General features: G+C 43.4%; 1 protein-coding gene across 1 annotated transcript; it reads left to right on the top strand.

The window, feature by feature from the left end:
- The first annotated feature begins 652 nt into the window (after positions 1–652).
- Positions 653–19816, top strand: LOC126781283 (dedicator of cytokinesis protein 7). Its single transcript, XM_050506177.1, has 38 exons — positions 653–800; positions 906–978; positions 2136–2296; positions 2612–2822; positions 3622–3815; positions 4283–4423; positions 4832–5111; positions 5318–5471; positions 5538–5713; positions 5859–6039; positions 7025–7182; positions 7627–7745; positions 8495–8648; positions 8807–8995; positions 9673–9776; positions 10127–10295; positions 10380–10512; positions 10717–10816; positions 11032–11181; positions 11495–11672; positions 11752–11966; positions 12335–12516; positions 12720–12796; positions 13127–13303; positions 13709–13835; positions 13921–14372; positions 14532–14690; positions 14783–14959; positions 15057–15230; positions 15456–15586; positions 15915–16086; positions 16977–17157; positions 17475–17602; positions 17839–17904; positions 18001–18117; positions 18806–18894; positions 19102–19248; positions 19611–19816. The coding sequence occupies exons 1-38, from the start codon at positions 766–768 to the stop codon at positions 19648–19650; spliced, it is 5871 nt and encodes a 1956-aa protein (XP_050362134.1). The 5' UTR covers positions 653–765; the 3' UTR covers positions 19651–19816.
- The last annotated feature ends 999 nt before the right edge of the window (positions 19817–20815 follow it).

Below are 20815 nucleotides of genomic sequence, written 5' to 3'. Positions count from 1 at the left end.
CAATCCGACACGACTAGAAAGAATTTAATTGCAGTATCAACGGCTTTACTATTTCCCGAGGCAAAGGAGCTTATATATTCATTCTAAGTTCCAATCAAAATATTAGTATTTTTTTTAATGTAACCGATGTTCGATCTCAGGGCATCGGGATCTCCAGCCATACAAGCTATCAACTAGGCTATTGAAGCAACTTAATAAATATAGTATAGTAGTCTTTAAATATCCCATTACGGCTGGACTATCCGTTTCCTATCTATCATCACATCTAGTGCTCGTACCAAAATATTGTATTGTCATCAGAAGACATTTTTAACATAGCTTTAAATGCATAAGAAAATTAGAAGAAAAGTTAAAACTATTGTAAACGCATTGACTTTGTTAATTTCATAATAGTGAACATGATAATAAAAGTAAAAAAAATTGTTAAATAAAATCTTCATAAGTCATCCATTGGATGCATTATAAAATATAAGTGTACACTACATACAAGTACAAATTTTACACTTTATTTTTTAATAATATTAAAATAATGAGTATAAATATTAAATTAGGTTGCAATTAGGCCGTATAAATTGTTTATGTGCCTAAGTTAAATAAAAAAGGCAGGATTATTTAATGATAAATAAAGTGTCAACTGTCAAATTTGTCAAACATTAAAGGAAGCGTTTTCGTAAACAAATCCAACGCTTTTTTACAATATTGTATGTTAAAAATATACTTTTAAAGCTTTAGCGATAAACCTGTGATCTTTTCATCTAATTTTAGATGACTCTTGGACGAAAATACCAGAATTGTTCCGGGTAAATGATTCTATAATCCTTTTATGGGTCTAACTGTTTAACCATGCATGAACTTCGGTGAGAGTATTAATAAATGCTGGAGGATTGATTTTTCGATATTTATAGGAATGCGGGGGACGCACGTAAGGTGTATTCTAGCCAGTCGAAGGTCGGGACTCTGTCAGGGTGCTCATCTTCAGTGAGTCAGGAATCTTATTAGTCGTTTGTGCATGGCTGTGAATCACTTCTTACTGCCCTTAATCGAATTGTATGTCGTAAATACCACACATACTTATACAGTAATTGTGGTTAATAGCATTTTTCCTTATGATTATTGTATATATTTTTCAATAGCTTCTTATTGTTATATTTATTTGTATTATACATATATTGACAAAAAGTATCCAACTTGGATATTCGGTGAAGTAAAATATGTCTTACTCATATAGAACGTGCCAAGAACATTAATCAAAAATGATATAGTAACTCAAATAATTTTGTGATAAACCTAGACATTTATTGTAATTGTTTCTTAGAATTTCACTGATTTTGTTATTAGGTAGAATTAGTTTGGTGGTTAATATTATAGACAAGACAAGACAATAATATTAGCTTAATAAGAGGTGCCTTGTTTATAGAAAACAAATACATATAATACTAACAAAGTTTTAATTTCAAAAATAATAATATATTTCCTTTAAAAATACATGTTGTATTTTAAGTATAATTATAAAGTTATTTGTGTTGTAGAATTAATCTTTATCCCTTCTAAAATAAAAAAGGCTTTTGCCCAGCAGTATAACATTTAAAGAATATTACATTTTTTTTTAAAGAAATGGACAGTTTTTTTAATCATATTATATAACATTACACACCCAGGCAGTCACCGGCACCAGCTAGTCGAATCTAAATCTTTTGCCTGAGTTAAAAGGATAAATTCTACAATGTATTCAAATGCATGTTGCGTGTTGTTTGTTTTAATATGATTATATACCTAGTACAATGTCTGTATATTTTGTTTTTATTTAGACTTAATATCAATGTAACAATTGCTAGCAAAACAATATTAACTTATGCAACAGACACAAGTAACATTCGATTGCAATATTTGCGCCAAATAAACAGACATGAAAGTGAATTAATATTACATTGTTATCCAGCTTAGAGACATATATTTAATGTTTCAAGTCGCTAATCTAGCTCTTCGGTAAGGTATGCTTAAATTTAATTGCAAGATTAGTCCATTGGAAAATAATATCAGAAGAAACAAGAAAGCGAGTTAATAACATATTCAGTGTTATATAATTCCAATTAGAAACGTGAGCTAGGTAATATATAAATTAATAATTGCCACAGATATCACTCTCCGACATGATCGAGCCACCAGACTACGAGGAAGTATGCGACCGGCTAATGGGGGAGCGGGACCCCCTCGCCTACCCCGCTAACGACATAGAACTACTGACCATTCCACGACGCATCCGGACTTTAACTCATGTCCTGCCAGATGAAGATCTGTAAGTTGAAATTAAAATGTACAAATGTATGTTTGTATGTAATGTGTCATACAAACAACACAAATTTTAGCTCAGATATATCTAATGCACAAAGCGTAGTCCGATGGGACGGCAGGTCCAAGGCGACGAGAAAAATTGTAGCGCAGGAACGGCGGTTTCACGTGCTTTCCAGTACACAGCCAACTTCTAAACTCCGGGGTACTAGTCGGAGTTTCTAGACAGATGAACCCAACTATTTTTATACTATTAATTTACAGTATCGTTAATTGAAATGACCGACATCAATGTATGGTGCGTTCTCGTATATTTAACCAGAAGTAAGGCGCCGATGTTCGTCCGCGACTGCATCAGCTGCTACACGTCGGACTACACGGTGGTGGAGTACAAGTACCGCGCGCACTCGGGCTCCGCGAGCGGCCACGAGCGACTCGCCGAGCGACTCGACAAGCTGCTCGCCGCGCCCGCGCACAGCTACGAGATAGACGCGGAGCAGTCCACCTCCATGGAGGAGTTGGCCTCGCAGCAGGTACACCGACAACACTTCAGTGGAAGTGTCACGTGATATAAACCGCCGTTAAACGTCTTTACCGTTTCGTTCGTACTTAAGCAGACTTAGGGCATGCTGTTCTTTATTCACACGTGTATCGTTCAATGAGCTATGAATACGTCTGTATGAACGCGATTAACTCAAAAACTGCCGAACGGATTTTCATACAGTTTTCACCAATGATATAAATGTTTTATGTAGTTATTCGAAACCGGGGCAGGTAACTAGTGAATAAAAACTAACTCAGCATATGAAAGCTAAAGCATGATAACTGGTACATGTATATATGTATTTGAAGCCCCTGTCTTTACTATCTTCAAGATCACAAGTATAGGCGTATATAGAAGGGGGCCGGGTAGGCTACCTCAGTATGGTCTAGTGCCCCCCCCCCCCCCCAAATTTTGGGTTACCGATTTAAAATTCTAGGCAGGACACCTAAGAAATTACAAACAAAAATCATTGAAATCACATAATTATCTACAGCCGAGAAATCTATATACATACTTTTTCTATGCACATAGTTTTTATTACATACTATTATATTACATTCCGTTTAATTACTTTTGAATACAGGCAAGGTGACGGATCCGTAGCATTCGTTTCGTCTTTTGACATAACCTGCGGAGATTAAATATCAAAATACGAAATGAAACATAACTTCCGGTGGCCCAGGCCCCGCTGAAAATTAACCCTAGATACGCCAATGATCACAAGTGTTAATCTTTTATATATTTACGAATTCAATTCATGCTTAGTAATTAATTATTTTTGGCTTCAGTTCGAATCGCAACCATCAAGTGGTCGTCAGTCAGTGGCGTCGATATCTTCGTCGTCGTCCTGCAACGAGACGCTGACGCCGCGGGGCTCGTGGGCGAGTCTGGACTTGCGCAGTTCCTCATCAGATCCGCTGCTACCTGATGTCTTTGAGAAGAAACCACCGGAACAAGTTGATGCTATCAATGAAGCTAAGAGGTTTGATGATCGATTTGATTTGATAATCATTTCTTTTTATATACAGTACGTAGACGGAAGCGCAAGAGGGCCGTCTGATAATAATGGAGCACCACCGCCCATACACTACACAACTGCAGCACAACAATCCTAAGTATTGCTATTGGGCGTTTTTTGGAATTTCTGATGAGTGTTCGTAGCCCTACCACCAAGTAAAGCCACTTTTAATAGTAAAACTAAGAACAGCGTTTTTTGATCACACTCCATTGTGAAATTGTATGTGATCTGAACATGACTAATACTTTTGTATTAAGCGACAGCAGCAGGACACTTTGTTGCGAACTTAAAGATGCCGGTAGAATTGTTATCGTTTTGCTGACAGTACAAATGAATAGGTTAAACAACTTTGTTTTTTACTATCTGTACAATAGAAAGAACTTCTACAATAGAAATAACACTTATTAAAATTACATTTATTTTTTTTACAGATTGGAGAATCGTCAAACAGATCTTCTCGGGCTATACGCCCCTTACCTCGATGAAGAAGAAGCGGTGGAGAGACGACTCGCTGCTGAGATGCCGTGCGAGCTGATGGGACACAGGATAATGGTCGTGTGCCATCAGCTTAAGTAAGTATTTCATTTGTAAACTAAGATTATTAATATGAATGTTCGAATTTCAGAGACATCTAGTTGAGTGATTAAAACTCATTAAAATTAATCAAGTTTATTTATATACATTTAAGGTATGTTGTATGTATGTTATAAATATTATATGTAATAATAATAATACATTGGAGTGTAATTAAATAGTAGCCTAGTCTATGTAAATATAATATTATCTTGTCTATAGGTCCAATGTTTCTCAATAATATTTTCACTAAGCTGCATTGGAGCAGCGAGGTGGAATAAGCTCCAAACATTCTTTTCAAAGGGCACTTCCTTAGTACAGCAGTGGGACATTTACGGACTATTACCTTATAGTAATTTTAATTTGTTTTCCGTAAAGTACTTTTATTCTACTCTTTGCATTATTAGATTGGAATTAGACATCGAGCCGCTCTTCGCATCGATGGCTCTCTACGATGCCAAAGAGAAAAAGAAGCTGTCCGAGAACTTCTACTTCAACCTGAACTCGGAGTGCACGAGACAGATGCTGGCGGGTCACGTGCCGCACGCAGACCTCTCCACCCTCAGTCGCAGCGCAATCTTCGACATTCTGAACCCCTCCCCGGACGTGTTCCTGGTGGTGAGGGTCGAGAAAGTGCTGCAGGGAGACGTCAACGAGTGTGTCGAGCCGTATATTAAGGACGACAAGGTGGGTGGAACGTCGGGAAAGATTTGACTTTGTTACTCCGATGTCTTTCAACTTACTTCAGCGAGTTCGGTTGACATTGACGGTGGTGTGACGTGACATTTTTCTAATTGGGTTACAAATGATTTATATTAAAAATACGTCGAATGATATCGTGACCTAAAGTTATCAACGTCGAGTGTACCGATTTTTCAATTAAAAACGTCCAGAACCGCGAGAAGGTCCGCGCCAGCGCGCAGGCGGCGTGCGCGCGCCTCGGCCGGTACCGCATGCCGCTGGCCTGGAGCGCCGTGTCGCTGCTCAGCGTGCTCAGCGGCGCCGCCGAGCGCGACCACGAGCGGGACGCGCACACCAACAGCCTGGGTAGGTGGGCGCGGGGCGCGCGGGGCGCGGGGGGCGGTGCTCGCGACTGACCGGCGCTGTCCGCAGACCGCAAGGCGTCGTCCAGCAGCCTGGAGCAGCTGCGGCGCCGCGCGGGCGAGGTGGGCGGCTCGCTGTCGCGCAAGGGCTCCGTGGAGCGCCGCGCGCCCGCCGCCGACGACCTGGCGCCCGCGCTCGACTGCTTCAAGACCATCGTCATCACCGTCACCAGCTTCTTCAAGCAGGTACGCCCGGCCGGCTGGTGTCGCATTGTATTTCTCTATCGCGAGATTCATTATCATTCGTTCATCTCTCGTTCTGGCGTAATTTCGCTTTGAACTTCACCTCCTCCCTTCTATTTTATTATGTGCTGTGTCATGAATTCGACAGGAAACGGACAAGCTCCGGGACGAGGATCTGTACAAGTTCCTCGCCGAGATCAAGCGGCCCAGCTCGGCTCCGAAGAAGCTGAAGTGCATCCCCGGCATACTGAAAATAGAAGTGTCGCCGTGCCCCGACGAAATCAAGAATGGCCTCACACCGGAGCTAGCTAAACTGGCGCCTTATAATGGTACTGTTTTAATCTTAGTATAATTTTTTTTTTTATAGAATTGGAAGGCGGACGAGCTTATGGGCTACCTGATGGTAAGTGATCACCAACGCCCATAGACATTGGCATTGTAAGAAATGTTAACCACCACTTACATCACCAATGCGCTACCAACCTTGGGAACTAAGATGTTATGTCCCTTGTGCCTGAAATTACACTGGGTCACTCATCCTTCAAACCGGAACACAACAATACCAAGTACTGCTGTTTACTACCCAGACGAGCTTACACAAAGCCCTACCACCAGTAATATACTATCCAGTTGTTGTTATCATTACTTATGTAATAAATGTGAAAGATAATTTCGTTATTTGTTACACTTTTACGTTTTAACGACACGACATGCTTATAGAATAGGATATGCGGACGAACGGAAACTAATTTATTTATATTTAAAGGCAGTCATTGCAGGAGACATCGGGTCATCTAACATAACCAAAACTCTGACCACGTATGTTGTGTTCTTCTAATTATAAAAATATATAAACTCATTCTAACAGAACACGATATATCTACGCTATACAATATATCTTAATGCCAGTACTTATAAGTAGATCTAGGAACTTCAAAAATTACAAACAAATCAATAATCGAGCCGAGATGGCCCTGTGGAGCTGAGATGGCCCAGTGGTAAGAATGCATGAATTTTAACCAATTATCGTGGGTAATAATTCATCTCGTGCTTGACGGTGAAGGTAAACATCGTGAGGAAACCTGGATGTGTCTAATTTCACTGAAATTCTGCCGCATGCGAATTCCACCAACCCGCACTGGAGCAGCGTGGTGGAATAAGCTCCAAACCTTCTCCTCAAAAAGGGAGAGGAGGCCTCAGCCCAGCAGTGGGACATTCGCAGGCTGTTAACTTAACTGACAATAATCGTCATAACGTTGGAGGCTACCGGTGGCGTATAAAGGCAACGAGGTGTGTAAAGCCGCCTGCCCCCAGCGGAGGCGGACGCGCGGCCCTGCAAGGAGGCGCTGGCGTTCCCGGCCAGCGCGGCGGCGGCGCCGCACGTGCAGTACCGCAACCTGCTGTTCGTGTGCGTGCGCGACGTCAACCTGGCCGCCTACGCCTCGCGCGCCGCCTCCGCCAGGAACATCACCGTGAGACACGACGACTCACTATTTTTATGGATTAATCTCCGAGGTCGGGATTCGACGGCTCTCACCTCAGGCGGGAGAGTGATCACTCCTCTCCGTACCCTATCCTGATTGCTATGTTTCTCCGACTGATTAATTCTCGTTCTCTCGTTCTCTAAGTTCATCTTCACTCGTAGGTGATGCGAGAGCAATCGCTTGCTTGTATAAATGGTGTGTGATCTTGCATCATATTCGCTTAATCTCGTGCAATAAGAATCTATCACGTCTTCTTGTAGACCAAGGTGATATTGAGCCGTGCCTTTGATGTAAAATATACTTTTATATTTGGGCTTAAAATGTCATATCTATTGCCTGTTACCGGCATGCGGGAACCGATCTAGTTTGACAATATAAGTACGAGTCATACGTTGTCCTAGTAATTAAAAATATAACGTTTTTATTATTCAGGTGAGAATCCAACTCATGTCAGGTGAAGATCAGGCCTCCGCCCTTCCAGCGATTTTCGGTCGCAGTTCGTGTCCGGAGTTCAGCACAGAGGCATACACCACCGTACTTTACCATAACAAGTAAGTGGAGATTCTTAGATAGTACATGTCGTACCATCCAAACCTTCCAGGAAGTCTACTGGCACATTCCCAGTCATGACTACTCTGGACTATTTGGACTCTATAAGGGAAAAAAATTTAATCCTGAAATGTAGATTGTGGTGCTGCCTGATAGTAAATAATGCCTGTGAGTGCCATATATATATATAATACACAATATGCTGGGACATTATTCACACACGGCCATCTGATCCCAAACTAAGCGGAGCTTGTACTATGGAAACCAGACAACTGATATACTACATTTCTTTTGTAAATACAAACTTATATAGGAAATTACACCCAGACTCAAGACAAACAGATATGTTCATGCACACAAATGTCTGTCCTGGGTGGGAATCGAACCCACAACATTCGGCGTCAAAGACAAGCATCTACCAACCAAGCCAACTGGCCTGGCATATATAAAGTAAATACCAGTTATTTCTGACACACTTTCTCATTGCAGTTTAATGTGTACATGTGACTGGGTACTGTATGATTCGAGCTGTTATCCTCACTGCCTTTTTCTTCACAGCTAAGCACGAAATAAATTATTACAAACTTAAATCAATTACATGAAAAGTCAGTGGTTTTCATCCGTATCTTCAATTACGATCGCTTCATCCATCCATTACCGCTACAAATCATAAAATGAAGATGCATTTGTCTACTTTCAATTTTCCTAGTCAAGTTTTGAACAAACTGTATTTTATTTCGCATCTGCCCAGGAGCCCGTCGCTGTACGATGAGGTTAAGCTGAAGCTGCCAGCAGACCTAGGCGATCAGCACCACCTGCTGTTCACTTTCCTGCACGTTTCGTGTCAGCGCAAGCCGGTCGCGCCAGAGCACGAGAAGAGCGTCGAGACCACGCTCGGATACTCGGTCACTGTCTCATTTGTACTTTGCTCCAGCGCTAAGCTTGTACATCTGCAGAGCATGAACTCCTGATGATCCAAATGATGTGCAGGTTTTTTGCCAAGAAATTTTCCATAGCCTTTGTAAGTATGGCCTAAATTTAACAACAATTGTCATGTTTCCAGTGGCTGCCACTTTGCCGTAATGGCAAGCTGACTTGCGGCGAGTTCAGCTTACCGGTGATGCAGGAAGAGCCCCCTCCCAACTACTCCTACATCTTCCCCGACGTGCTGCTTCCCGGGACGAGATGGATCGACAACCACAAGCCTATCTTCAATATATCTCTAGATGCGTATACGACTGTACACCCACAGGTGAGTTTACATTTATACGAAAAATGTATTTAATAACGCAGACTGTTCTATACAAATAAAATTTGTTGATCTAAAAGTGTTATACACAAAATGTAAATATATCTAAGATGTATTATAGTTTTAGCAGCATCGCTTGGCAAGCACGCGGACAAACACGTTCCTCTCGTACAGTAACAGCCTGTTAATGTCCCACTGCTGGGCTAAGGCCTCCTCTCCCTTTTGAGGAGAAGGTTTGGAGCTTATTCCACCACGCTGCTCCAATGCGGGTTGGTAGAATACACATGTGGCAGAATTTCAATGAAATTAGACACATGCAGGTTTCTTACGATGTTTTCCTTCACCGTTAAGCACGAGATGAATTATAAACACAAATTAAGCACATGAAAATTCAGTGGTGCTTACCCGGGTTTGAACCCACGATCATCGGTTAAGATTCACGCGTTCTTACCACTAGGCCATCGCGGCCTCTCTTACTACGTTGACATAATAAACTAAATTTAAAAAAAACAACGGTCGACATCCCATGGGCTAAGTCCATCTTGAAACGATAACAATAACAAAAGTTTCATAACAATGAAACTAGGAGTTTTTGCAGAAATAAACAAAATCTATCTCTGTTCATATGCATAACATAAATATATTATAAAATTATAATAATAACGTAATAAAATTTGCAGGACGGGTACATCGAGCGGTTCGCCATGGCGTGCGAGGCGGTGCAGGAGGGCAACATCCCGCCGCGGATCGGGCTCGCCAACATGGAGGCCGAGCTACGCGCTAGGTTAGTCCTGGCCAACTGTCCAGCTTCCCATCTGACACCGAATGCATTCTCACTCTGGTTTACGTGGTGTTGGGTATAGTAATCATCTGTTATTTTGGATACGGCGGCCCTTCCCAGGGCTGACTAGTAAACTACTCCGAACACGTTATAGTGCGGACGTGTATGTGCAAACAAAAATACATTCAATATTCCTTCGCCCTCATATAACATGGGATAGCAAATCCAACAGAAACGGAAAAAGTTTAGGCGTGTTACGTGTAAGACACTGGAGTTTTACTGATAATTAACTAACAGGAACAGTCAACAACTCGGACCTTAGGGGACCCTAACTAGCTGTAATGCGCCCTCAGCATAGCGGAGCTGCCGACGGCGAGCGTCGAGTGCCTGGCGCGCTACCTGCCGGTGGTGTGCGACAAGCTGCTGCAGCTGCTGGCGGCGGCCCCCTCGCTGGCGGGGGTTCCGCTCAACATAGCGCAGGACGTTTTCACCTGCCTCGCACATATCTTCACGGACCTCACCGTGAGTGCCCGGCTTTTATAATGAACAATAGTTATAGCCTTTTACAAAAACATGCAGCGTTGTGACCTCCCGTCGCCTGCGCAGAACCTGAGCGAGGGCGCCACGTGCGACGGCCACGGCCGCAGCAGCCTGGTCAGCAGCTACATCCAGTACCAGTGCCGCCTGCCGCGCCCCGCGCTCGCCCACCGCGACGTGGGGCTGCCGCTGCCGCCCTCCGGTGACGTCACGCCCCCTTCCTACCGCTGCGTCTGTTGCTATCGTCGATCACGATCTAGTCGCTTTTTTCTTTTTCTTAAATAACGTCTCGTTTGACAAATGATTACTTGTACTTGCTTTATATATTTGAATATATAGTTATATGTTATTTACACCTCTTTTAAATATGTGCAATCCAATAATGCAATCCTCATTCGTCTATTAGTTTTAACTGACGGCTCTTGCAAGATTTTACACGAAGAGCTGGCGCTCCAGTGGGTGGTGGCGAGCGGCGCCACGAGGGACTTGGCCATGCAGAACTCCTGGTAAACTTTGAGAAAACATAACATCTATTCTCCACGATGAAATCACGTACAAGACAAGTAGCAAGTAAAGATAGTGCTATGTAATTTTGGATAAGAACATAAATATTACAAATAATTTAAAAGGCATTTCAATATGAATAAACATACTAAAGTTAACTTGTCACGTTATAGAATAAATCTTGATAAGTTATAAGAGTGTATGTGTGTGTGTGCAGGGCGCTGTTCGAGCTGATGGTGAAGTCCATGGTGGAGTACCTGCACTGGAGCGGCGCGCACGAGGCGCCCCGCAAGGCGCGCTTCCCCGACCAGTTCACGGACGACCTCGCCACGCTCGTCAACAACGTCACCGCCGAGATCATCTCCAAGTGGGTCGTCTCGATTGTCTTATTAAAGCAGCGGCTCAGTCGCAATCAGTGCAGCGACCTTGGACAATGTCACATATTTGACATTTTGTCGATTTTTTTGTAGAAATATATATGGAAATTGATGTTTTGAATTAGATAATTTAGACGTGACGAGTGAAGTTTAAAATCGTTTTGAAAGTACTTCCCCCAGCTTACTACTTGACAGACAATTAAAAAATGAAAAAAAGTTAACGGTAGTTATCGTTTTAGATTTATTATTTTTTATAATGAGAAAAAAAAATAACAATAACTAAACTGTCTGTGAACTCCACAGATATGGAAAGAATAGTCGCCTCACGCAGAGCCTGAACAACAGCCTGGCGTTCTTCCTGTTCGACCTGCTCAGTATCATGGACCGGGGATACGTATTCAACCTCATCCGAGGGTACCACAAGCAGATGTGCGCCAAGATCGCCTCCCTGCCGGACGCCGTCCCGCTCGTGCACTACAAGGTACACCACAGCAGCTCCTCATTCGCCCGGCACACAACCCACTGGGCACCAGAAGCAGCTGTAAGCGCGTCCGTTCCAGCTGTCGTTCCTGCGCATCGTGTGCTCGCACGAGCACTACGTGTCGCTGTGCCTGCCGCCCGGCGCGTCGGGGGCGGCGTCCCCCGCGCCGTCCGCGCGCTCCGGGGGCTCCGACGACGGCCGCCGCCGGGCCGTGGCGCTCTCCGCCGACTTCCGCAGTCGCCACTACCTGGCCGGCCTGCTGCTGGCCGACCTCACGGCAGCTCTTGAACTCCAGTGAGAAACTCGCTCAATACTATTAGTTACCCGTCGGAATACGAATCTTAAACTACTTCATGTATTCAAACAAAACCTGTCTACTCATAACCCATACGATAGTATAGGATGAATCATTACCGAAAACGAAAGGGTTCAGAAAAGAGTTCAAATGTATTTGAACACACTCCACGTACAATTTTGTTTATATAAGAATATGCCGAAAAAATAGGGCTTCTATTATTTAAAATGGAAAGGCAGACGGGAAATATACTGCCCGACCGCCCTCTGTAGGCAATTGGCACCGTAAAGAATATCAATGATTCCTTACGCCACCATTGAGTCGCCGGGCGGCGAAGCTCGGTGGTGCAGCAGCAGGGTGTCCGCAGGAGCCCCGTGCTGCAGTGCGCGGCGGTGAACGCGGTGCTGTCGCTGCTGTCGGCGCACGACGCCGACCCGCGCCTGGCGCCGCCCGAGCTGAAGGCGCGCGTGGCGGCGCTGTACCTGCCGCTGCTGGCCATCGTCATGGACGCGCAGCCGCAGCTCTACCGGGGCTTCGACAGCGGGAAAGGTACACCGCCACTCTGCATGGGGAGATTCGTAGAAATATATTTTACATGTAAAATGTTCGGTTCCGTTTCGGACGACCGTCTGCTTTTAATTCTAATAACTCACGGGCTATGAAACAATCTTTAGAGAACATTCTCGAATCATAATTATTCAAAAACAAACAACTTGAAAGTTTTGAAACTAATCGTAATATTTATTTTCCAGAGACACTACAACTAGATGGTGAAATGAGCCAATTTGGTAATATGTACGCCGCGACCTCGCCGGACGAGTTCAAACAGGTTTGAACACAACAAGTCATAACGAACGTATGATACAGTAAATACAGAATATGTGAACGGGATGGTTCGACGTCATTATTATATTTATTAATGTCCTGAGACCTGTAATAATTATGTCTATCATTTTACAAGTGTAAGATTATGGTCGGGCAGCCAAATGCTTTCGAATAATTGTTTCGAAAAAATGTTGTGTATATTTGTAGAAGCGATGTGTACATGGACAAACTAGTACCGACTTAAATATTTTGACGGAATAGGCTTAGCTATTATGTCACGATATTGAAGCGGTAGAGTCGGTAGATTTGGCTAAGCGAGCGTGCCCGTGCGCAGAGCGGGCGGGCGCCCTTCAACAGCGAGACGAGCCGCAACCTGCTGATGTGCCTCGTGTGGGTGCTGCGCTGGGCCGAGCGAGGCGCGCTGGCCGCCGCCGTGGCAGAGCTGCCGCCCGCGCGCCTGCACGCGCTGCTGGCGCTGCTGGACCTCGCCTTCAAGTGCCAGGAGTACAAGGTACGAGCACGTGCGCCACTCGGTGTCAGTGGCCTCGATACTGAGTCATTTCTCGCGGCTAGGCGGTCGCGGTTTTATTTCGGCCCCGGGAACCTAGAGAGACTTGTCGATTAATGGAAAGGGCATATTAAGAGGCATAAGTGTGTGTTTCCGATGACAAAGGAGTAGAGAGTGAACTTGTTTTCGAGGCCGTTTAGGGAACGTCAAATTTGACACGATTGGAAAGAGTTCAGTTGTCCGACAAGTTACAAGTACAGGAGAATGTAAACCCTCCCGATTTCCCAACCACGAGCTGGTCCGGAAAAAAAGAATCGGAACATTTTTATCCGACTCGAAACCTCAGGGTCTAGCTAAATTTAAACTCTGTACAACTACAATTTAAAGCATTACGCTTATCGCTCGCAGGGTCGCAAGGAGATCCTGAAATGCGCGCAGCAGAACGTGCGCAAGACCACGGACATCAAGGCGAAGCTGGAGGACGTGATCCTCGGACAGGGCTCGGCGCGCTCCGACTTCATAATGCGACGCAAAGGTGAGTAGCGCCCCGCCGGGCCGGCCCGCCCGGCCCCCCGGCCCGGCCCGGCCCGGCCGGCCCGCCTGACCGCCGTTGTCCGCAGGCGGCTCGAGCGCGCGCGGCGCGGCCCGCGAGCGCTGGCGCAAGCAGTGCGCGCGCGGCGCCGCCCGCTCGCGCGCCGCGTCCCCCGCGCGCGCCTCCCCCGCGCTGGCCGGCGCGCTGGCGGCCGACGTGGCGCTCACGCTGCTGCACGCGCTGGAGCTCGTCGTGCAGTCGTGCAGCGGCCTGGAGTGGGGGCAGGCGGCGTGCAGCGGCGCGCTGGGCGTGCTGCTGCGCGCGCTGCAGCGCAACCAGAGCGCCGCGGTGCTGCAGCACATGTTCGCGTCCGTGCGCTCGCTCATCCTGAAGCTGGGCTGGTCGTGGTGCTCGGAGGAGGCGGGGCCGGGCACGTGCCGCGTGCTGCTGCGGCACTGCGCGTCGCTGAGCGCCGGCCCGCGCGCGCACGCCGCCGCCGCGCTGTACGCGCTCATGCGCCACCACTACCACCTCGGGAACGTGAGGCGCCGCTTTTTTATGCCGACCCCATTTACATAAAAATTATCACACGTAACATCACAATAATGATCCCCCCGCCATAAACATTCTTGACGTCTATCGTAGTTAAATTATTCTTTTATATATTATCTGCAATTATTCGCCTCGAAACGCTTTCAGAACTTCAGTAGAGTTAAGATGCAAGTGACGATGTCGCTGTCGTCCCTGGTGGGCACGTCCACCACGTTCAGCGAGGAGTCCCTGCGTCGCGCGCTCAAGACCGTGCTCATGTACGCGGAGCACGACCAGGAGCTGCAGGACACTAACTTCCCTGAACAAGTATATTTTCATGCAGCCGAACTTTCTTTAGTAATCGGACTGAAACCTTAAATCACCACAAATTAAAACAAAAATCAAATATTTATCACCAGGTCAAGGACTTAGTATTCAACCTGCACATGATCTTGAGCGACACGGTCAAGATGAAGGAATTCCAAGAGGACCCGGAGATGCTGCTGGACCTCATGTACCGGATCGCTCGCGGGTACCAGCACAGCCCAGATTTGCGGCTCACGTGGCTCAGCAACATGGCACAGAAGCACATGGAGGTAGGATATTCATATTCGGATTTTCCACCTCACAAATGAAATTTAATTGGAGTTGGGCCATGACACAATCACGCCGTTCTGTAATCCACATTGGCAGCGCTCCAACCACCTGGAGGCGGGCATGTGCCTGGTGCACGGCGCGGCGCTGGTGGCCGAGCAGCTGCGCGCGCGGGGGCGGGGGGCGGCGCTGCTGCAGCGCGTCACGCACAACGCGCTGGACGAGAGCTGCGCCGACCCGCTGCACCACCACCTCACGCCGCACGAGCTGCAGGTACGGCCCGCCGGCTCCGATCTGAGAGCTACACAAACAAACTTAGGAAGATTATCGTTTTATTTTTCATTACATCCTCCAGTTATCTTATTTATCTATTTGTTAGTCTCCTTGCCTAATTTTTTTTTTAATGATAAGATCTGTACTTTTTTCCAAAAAACAAGGAACTCATAGTTGCCACGACACAGAGTAAACTATATAATGGTAATGTATGGTACTATGCAGGCGCTGCTGGAGCACGCTGCCAGCGAGCTGATGACGGCAGGCATGTACGAGACCGTCAACGAGGTGTACAAGGTCCTCATACCGATCGCGGAGGAGAACCGGGACTACAAGAAGCTCGCTAACATTCACGGGTCAGTCGCATTGGACTCTAACAATAGTACCTAACGATATTAACAAAATAGTTTTATCATTATCTCAATATAATGCCTCTGGTTCTCGGTTACTAAATAAATATGTAGAATATATAACATAATTCTATCTTATTTCTTAACTATCAGTCATATGTCAAATCAGTAAAAAGTATTAAATTGTCTATGGTTTAATTGTAATATCTTAGGCGTATTGACATTACACTACAAGGCTACGTATATAATGAATTGATACATAAACAAGACTGCTTGTGATATTAATACAAAGAGAAGAGATTTTTACTTAACAGAGGGATATTTCGAATTGCAGCAAACTGAACGAGGCGTTCACGCGCATCGAGCAGCTGCACGGCAAGCGCGTGTTCGGGACGTACTTCCGCGTGTCGTTCTACGGGGCGCGCTTCGGGGACCTGGACGGGGAGGAGTTCGTGTACAAGGAGCACGCGCTCACCAAGCTGCCGGAGATCTTCAGCCGACTCGAGGTATGAGCGGAACTACTCTACTAACTAAAAGCTACTATGATTATATATTTAAAATGTTGTAGAATTTGTTTTACAAAAATGTATTTGGTACATATTTACCACTTCTACGAATTTTTACAATGAATTATGTAAAAAAAAATATCATTAAATTTTTTTAAGGGATATTCCTATATACTTTAAAATGACGATTCAGAAGTTACAACTCAAAAGCTATAAGAAACAAATTGAATGAAGAATATTTTGATTTTATTTAACCCAAAGTTGAAAGTTGATAGGAAAACATAGTGAATAAACCTTTATGTGTCGAAAGAAAATATGACATATATATACGACCTAACCGGAGGGAAACCGCATGATGGAATATGCTCAAATTATTCGACTCGAAAGGCGAGAGGCACTTATCCCCGCAGTGACCCGACCTTTAAGACCCTTATTTATATTGGATTCTTGATTGACCGGTTTTTAAGTTACTCTGACTGTTGACTGCCTCGTTGGTCTAGTGGCTTGATACAAGGCCGCAGACCCGGAGGTCCTGGGTTCAATTCCCAGGTCGGGCCAATAAAAAGTTATTGGGTTTTTCTGTCAGAAAATTCTCAGTAGCAGCCCGGAGTCTGGAAGTTGGAAGTGTGAACACTCCCGTGCCTCGGAAAGCACGTAAAGCCGTTGGTCCTGCGCCTGAACTCTTTCCGGTCGTGTCGGATTGCCGTCCCATCGAATTATGAGAGTTAAGGAATAGAGAGTGCACCTGTGTTTGCCCACACACTTGTGCACTATAATATCTCCTGCGTAGTTGGCTAATCTCTCTTAAGATTGGCCTCCGTGGCCGAAATCGGTCTGGAGGATATTATTATTATTATTATTTAAGTTACCATTTGGTATCCTTCTTGCAGAACTTTTACGGCCAACGATTCGGTCCCGAGAACGTGGTGATTATCAAGGACTCCAACGTGGTGGACGTAAGCGCACTGGACCCGGACAAGGCATACATCCAAATCACTTACGTGGAGCCCTACTTCGAGCCGCACGAGCTGCGCACGCGCATCACGCATTACGAGAGGAATTACAATATAAGTTAGCTGTTTGATTTTCTTTTAACATTTCATAATTGAACAGATGTTTTGTCTGACCACTCACCGTGCGGTCTGTACTGTATTTTTTTCTATAAAAATTAAAACTTCAAAATTCACGAAAACGAGTTTCTTCCGACCTATAGCTATAACCATCTAGTGGTATCTAAGGTAGACTGCTATGCATCAAATTTCCATTACCATATTTAAATATAGTATGTAATGAAACGTGACAAGATGAACCGTGAGGTCAGCCTACGAATCGTAATTCCTCTATAACGGATGTGCGCGACGTGGCACTCACTCGGCGTTGTCTCGCAGAGCGGTTCATGTACGCGACGCCGTTCACGGCGGGCGGGCGCGCGCACGGCGAGCTGGGCGAGCAGTGCAAGCGCAAGACGCTGCTCACCACCGCGCACCACTTCCCCTACGTCAAGACGCGCATACAGGTACACGATTACTTCTCAGACTAATTACAATGTTCTCAACATTTCGTAAGTGAAAACCAAGTTTCTTGTTAACCCGATCCCCGACTATTACGATATGACGATTAATTACATAATTCCGCCCCAGTAACTGACACTTATTACTTCAAAAAAAATAATAAGTTAGAAGCTCGGTATGAGCCCCACTACAATCATTCTTTCTCTAGAAGATTAAATTTAATTAATTATAATAATTTCAGGTTGTGCAAAGGACACAAATAATCCTAACGCCTATTGAGGTAGCCATTGAAGATATACAGAAAAAGGTAATTTCAGATGTAAAAGGAATTAATTAAAGGTTATGTTGTCCTAAAAAAATATTTTTGAAAAAATAATGTAATTTAATATATAATTATTTTTAGATAAATGAGCTCGCTGCAGCAACAAGTCAAGAGCCTCCTGATCCAAAAATGTTACAAATGGTACTGCAAGGCTGCATCGGCACCACTGTCAATCAGGGACCACTGGAGCTAGCGCAGGTATAGCGATTCATAGTTTTATACTGAGACGCTCAGTTCTCTCCAATCTAAAATATAAACTGTATAAAATACTTACTTATATGTGTAGTATTTACATAGTACAACAAATTGCACTCATTAGTTTTTCAATTCATTCCATTCTTATACTATGTATACTATTTTGTATTCACTGAACCTTAAATTTATTTAATTTACCATATATTAATACCACAAACAAAGAACCAATTATAACAATACTAATTAATTAAATTTTATTTAGAAATAAACCGTAACCGTAACCGTAACGGCCTGTGAATGTCCCACTGCTGGGCTAAAGGCCTCCGCACCTCTTTTTGAGGAGAAGGTTTGGAGCTTATTCCACCACGCTGCTCCAATGCGGGTTGGTGGAATACACATGTGGCAGAATTTCAGTGAAATTAGACACATGCAGGTTTCCTCACGATGTTTTCCTTCACCGTAAAGCACGAGATGAATTATAATCACAAATTAAGCCCATGAAAATTCAGTGGTGCTTGCCCGGGTTTGAACCCACGATCATCGGTTAAGATTCACGCGTTCTTACCACTAGGCCATCTCGGCTTTTTTTAGAAAAAAAAGCTAATGATAATTAATCTAAGTAATGTTAAATCATTATGTATTTCTCTTTGCATATGTTAGGTTGATTATAATTATATTACTTTTAAAATAGGTGTTCCTGGCGCCAGTGGTTGACGGAAGTCAACCGGTCACGAGACTGACAAATAAACTAAGACTTGCGTTTAAGGACTTCTCAAAGAAGTGAGTACCATATATTTTTAACTTGTCTAAGTTAATCATGATAATTTTAACATTACCATTTTAAAAATTAATTTAAAGTATCACGGTAAACAATGTCTACAACACCACAACACTTCGAAGCCATTGGATATACCTTTCCCCACAGAATAAATATAGTGAACAAATAGATCCAGTTAATATTCTCTGACATATTATTCATATGTACAGGTGCCACGACGCCCTGAAGAAGAACAAGAATCTAATCAGTAGTGAGCAGCGAGAGTACCAGCGCGAGTTAGAACGGAACTTCGCGCGCTTCACCGAGCGACTCGCGCCGCTCATACACGCCACGCCCTCGCACGTGGCACACCTCACGTAAGTCCCAACACCACCAAGAACATAAACTAAATATAACTAACCCTACTGGTCAGTCGGTTTCCTCTTAACTAGAAGTTTGGAGCTTAGCAAGCCATTTGGCAATTATCCTTGTGACATGTGTAACGTTATACTTTTCACATAATGACATTCTCAATGGACTGAAACTTAAGATAACTTATTTGTTTTGACCATTCGTTAATAAAAATGTATAAACACATAAACAACAAAAGTTAATGCAATCATTTGTCCCAATATATAAATTCGGCCTCATAACTCAATACTTCACTAAAACTAACTATTCTGCAATGTCATTAAAATCATAACTCTTTTTAGTTTATAATTTAAAAATTCTCTTGTAGGAACGGTCTGAGCAAAGGTGACTACAAATATCAAGCTTAGACGGGACATCGCCGAGACATGAGACGTAAAAGAATGAAAAGACGACGCATTGAAATGGAGAGATTAAAACTAATTTTATCATACTTTAATATTTTGATCTACACTTCTATTATCATATTTGTATTTTTTCTTAAATAAATGCAATTTCGTACTACAACTTTAAAATTAGTAGACTAGTTTTTTTTTTTTTTTATACACGTGTTTTGTGATTTATATTTGAGCAATCATAATGTATTATATTTTTTAAATTATTCTAAGTGAATTTAAATGTAGACTTAATTTATTCAAATATTTGAACTGATTATACTTAGGTGATGAGTAATATTGTAAATAATAAGCACAATACATATTATTCAGAGTGGAAATGACAATACATAACCATTTGAAAACATTATATTTCTTTAAACATAAATGAACAAAAAATGTTTTATGTAAAATAAGAAAACTTTAAAACAATATGTTCATACCATAGAAAAACGTGAATAGAAATTCATCAGTATGAATGTTAAAGTAAAATTTTCAATTCGCCTAAAAACTATATTGAAAGTTAATTGCAAAGACAATAAACTTAATTTTGTTATTTATATTAGTACACTAATTTGGTGTAAAATTTAATTGCAACAGTTACATATAGATCATATTAACTTTCCAAAGTAAAGAAGGTTTGACAAGAGATAAATTTTAATAAACATCCTTTTCCATACCATTCCAAGAACAACAATATATGTAACAACAATAAATCTTAACTAACATATATTGTTGTTGCATTAAGCATTAATACCTAAATATGCACGAGCCGAGATGGCCTAGTGGTTTGAACGCGTGAATCTTAACCGATGATCGTGGGTTCAAAGCCGGGCAAGCACCACTGAATTTTCATGTGCTTAATTTGTGTTTATAATTCATCTCGTGCTTGACGGTGAAGGAAAACATCGTGAGGAAACCTGCATTTGTCTAATTTCATTGAAATCCTGCTACATGTGCATTCTACCAACTCACATTGAAGCAGCGTGGTGGAATAAGCTCCAAACCTTCTCCTGGAGAGAGGAGAAGGTTTGTTAATGTCCCACTGCTGAGCCTTAGCCCAGCCCTTAATAAACAACATTAACAGGCTGTTACTGAAACTGATTACTGACCTAAATATGCATATTACTTATCACACTTT

The sequence above is a fragment of the Nymphalis io genome, chromosome 3 (assembly GCF_905147045.1).
Source record: "Nymphalis io chromosome 3, ilAglIoxx1.1, whole genome shotgun sequence".
Lineage (NCBI taxonomy): Eukaryota > Metazoa > Arthropoda > Insecta > Lepidoptera > Nymphalidae > Nymphalis > Nymphalis io.
This window is presented reverse-complemented; position numbering and strand designations above follow the sequence as displayed.

What these genes read in the sequence shown, in the direction of transcription:
- LOC126781283 (XM_050506177.1), top strand. Translation starts at nt 766, where the DNA reads ATGACTCTTGGACGAAAATACCAGAATTGTTCCGG. An exon ending in ATATCTTCACGGACCTCACC is followed by an intron (nt 10,296 to 10,379) that starts GTGAGTGCCCGG and finishes TCGCCTGCGCAG; the next exon opens with AACCTGAGCGAGGGCGCCAC. An exon ending in CGAGAGGAATTACAATATAA is followed by an intron (nt 17,158 to 17,474) that starts GTTAGCTGTTTG and finishes GTTGTCTCGCAG; the next exon opens with AGCGGTTCATGTACGCGACG.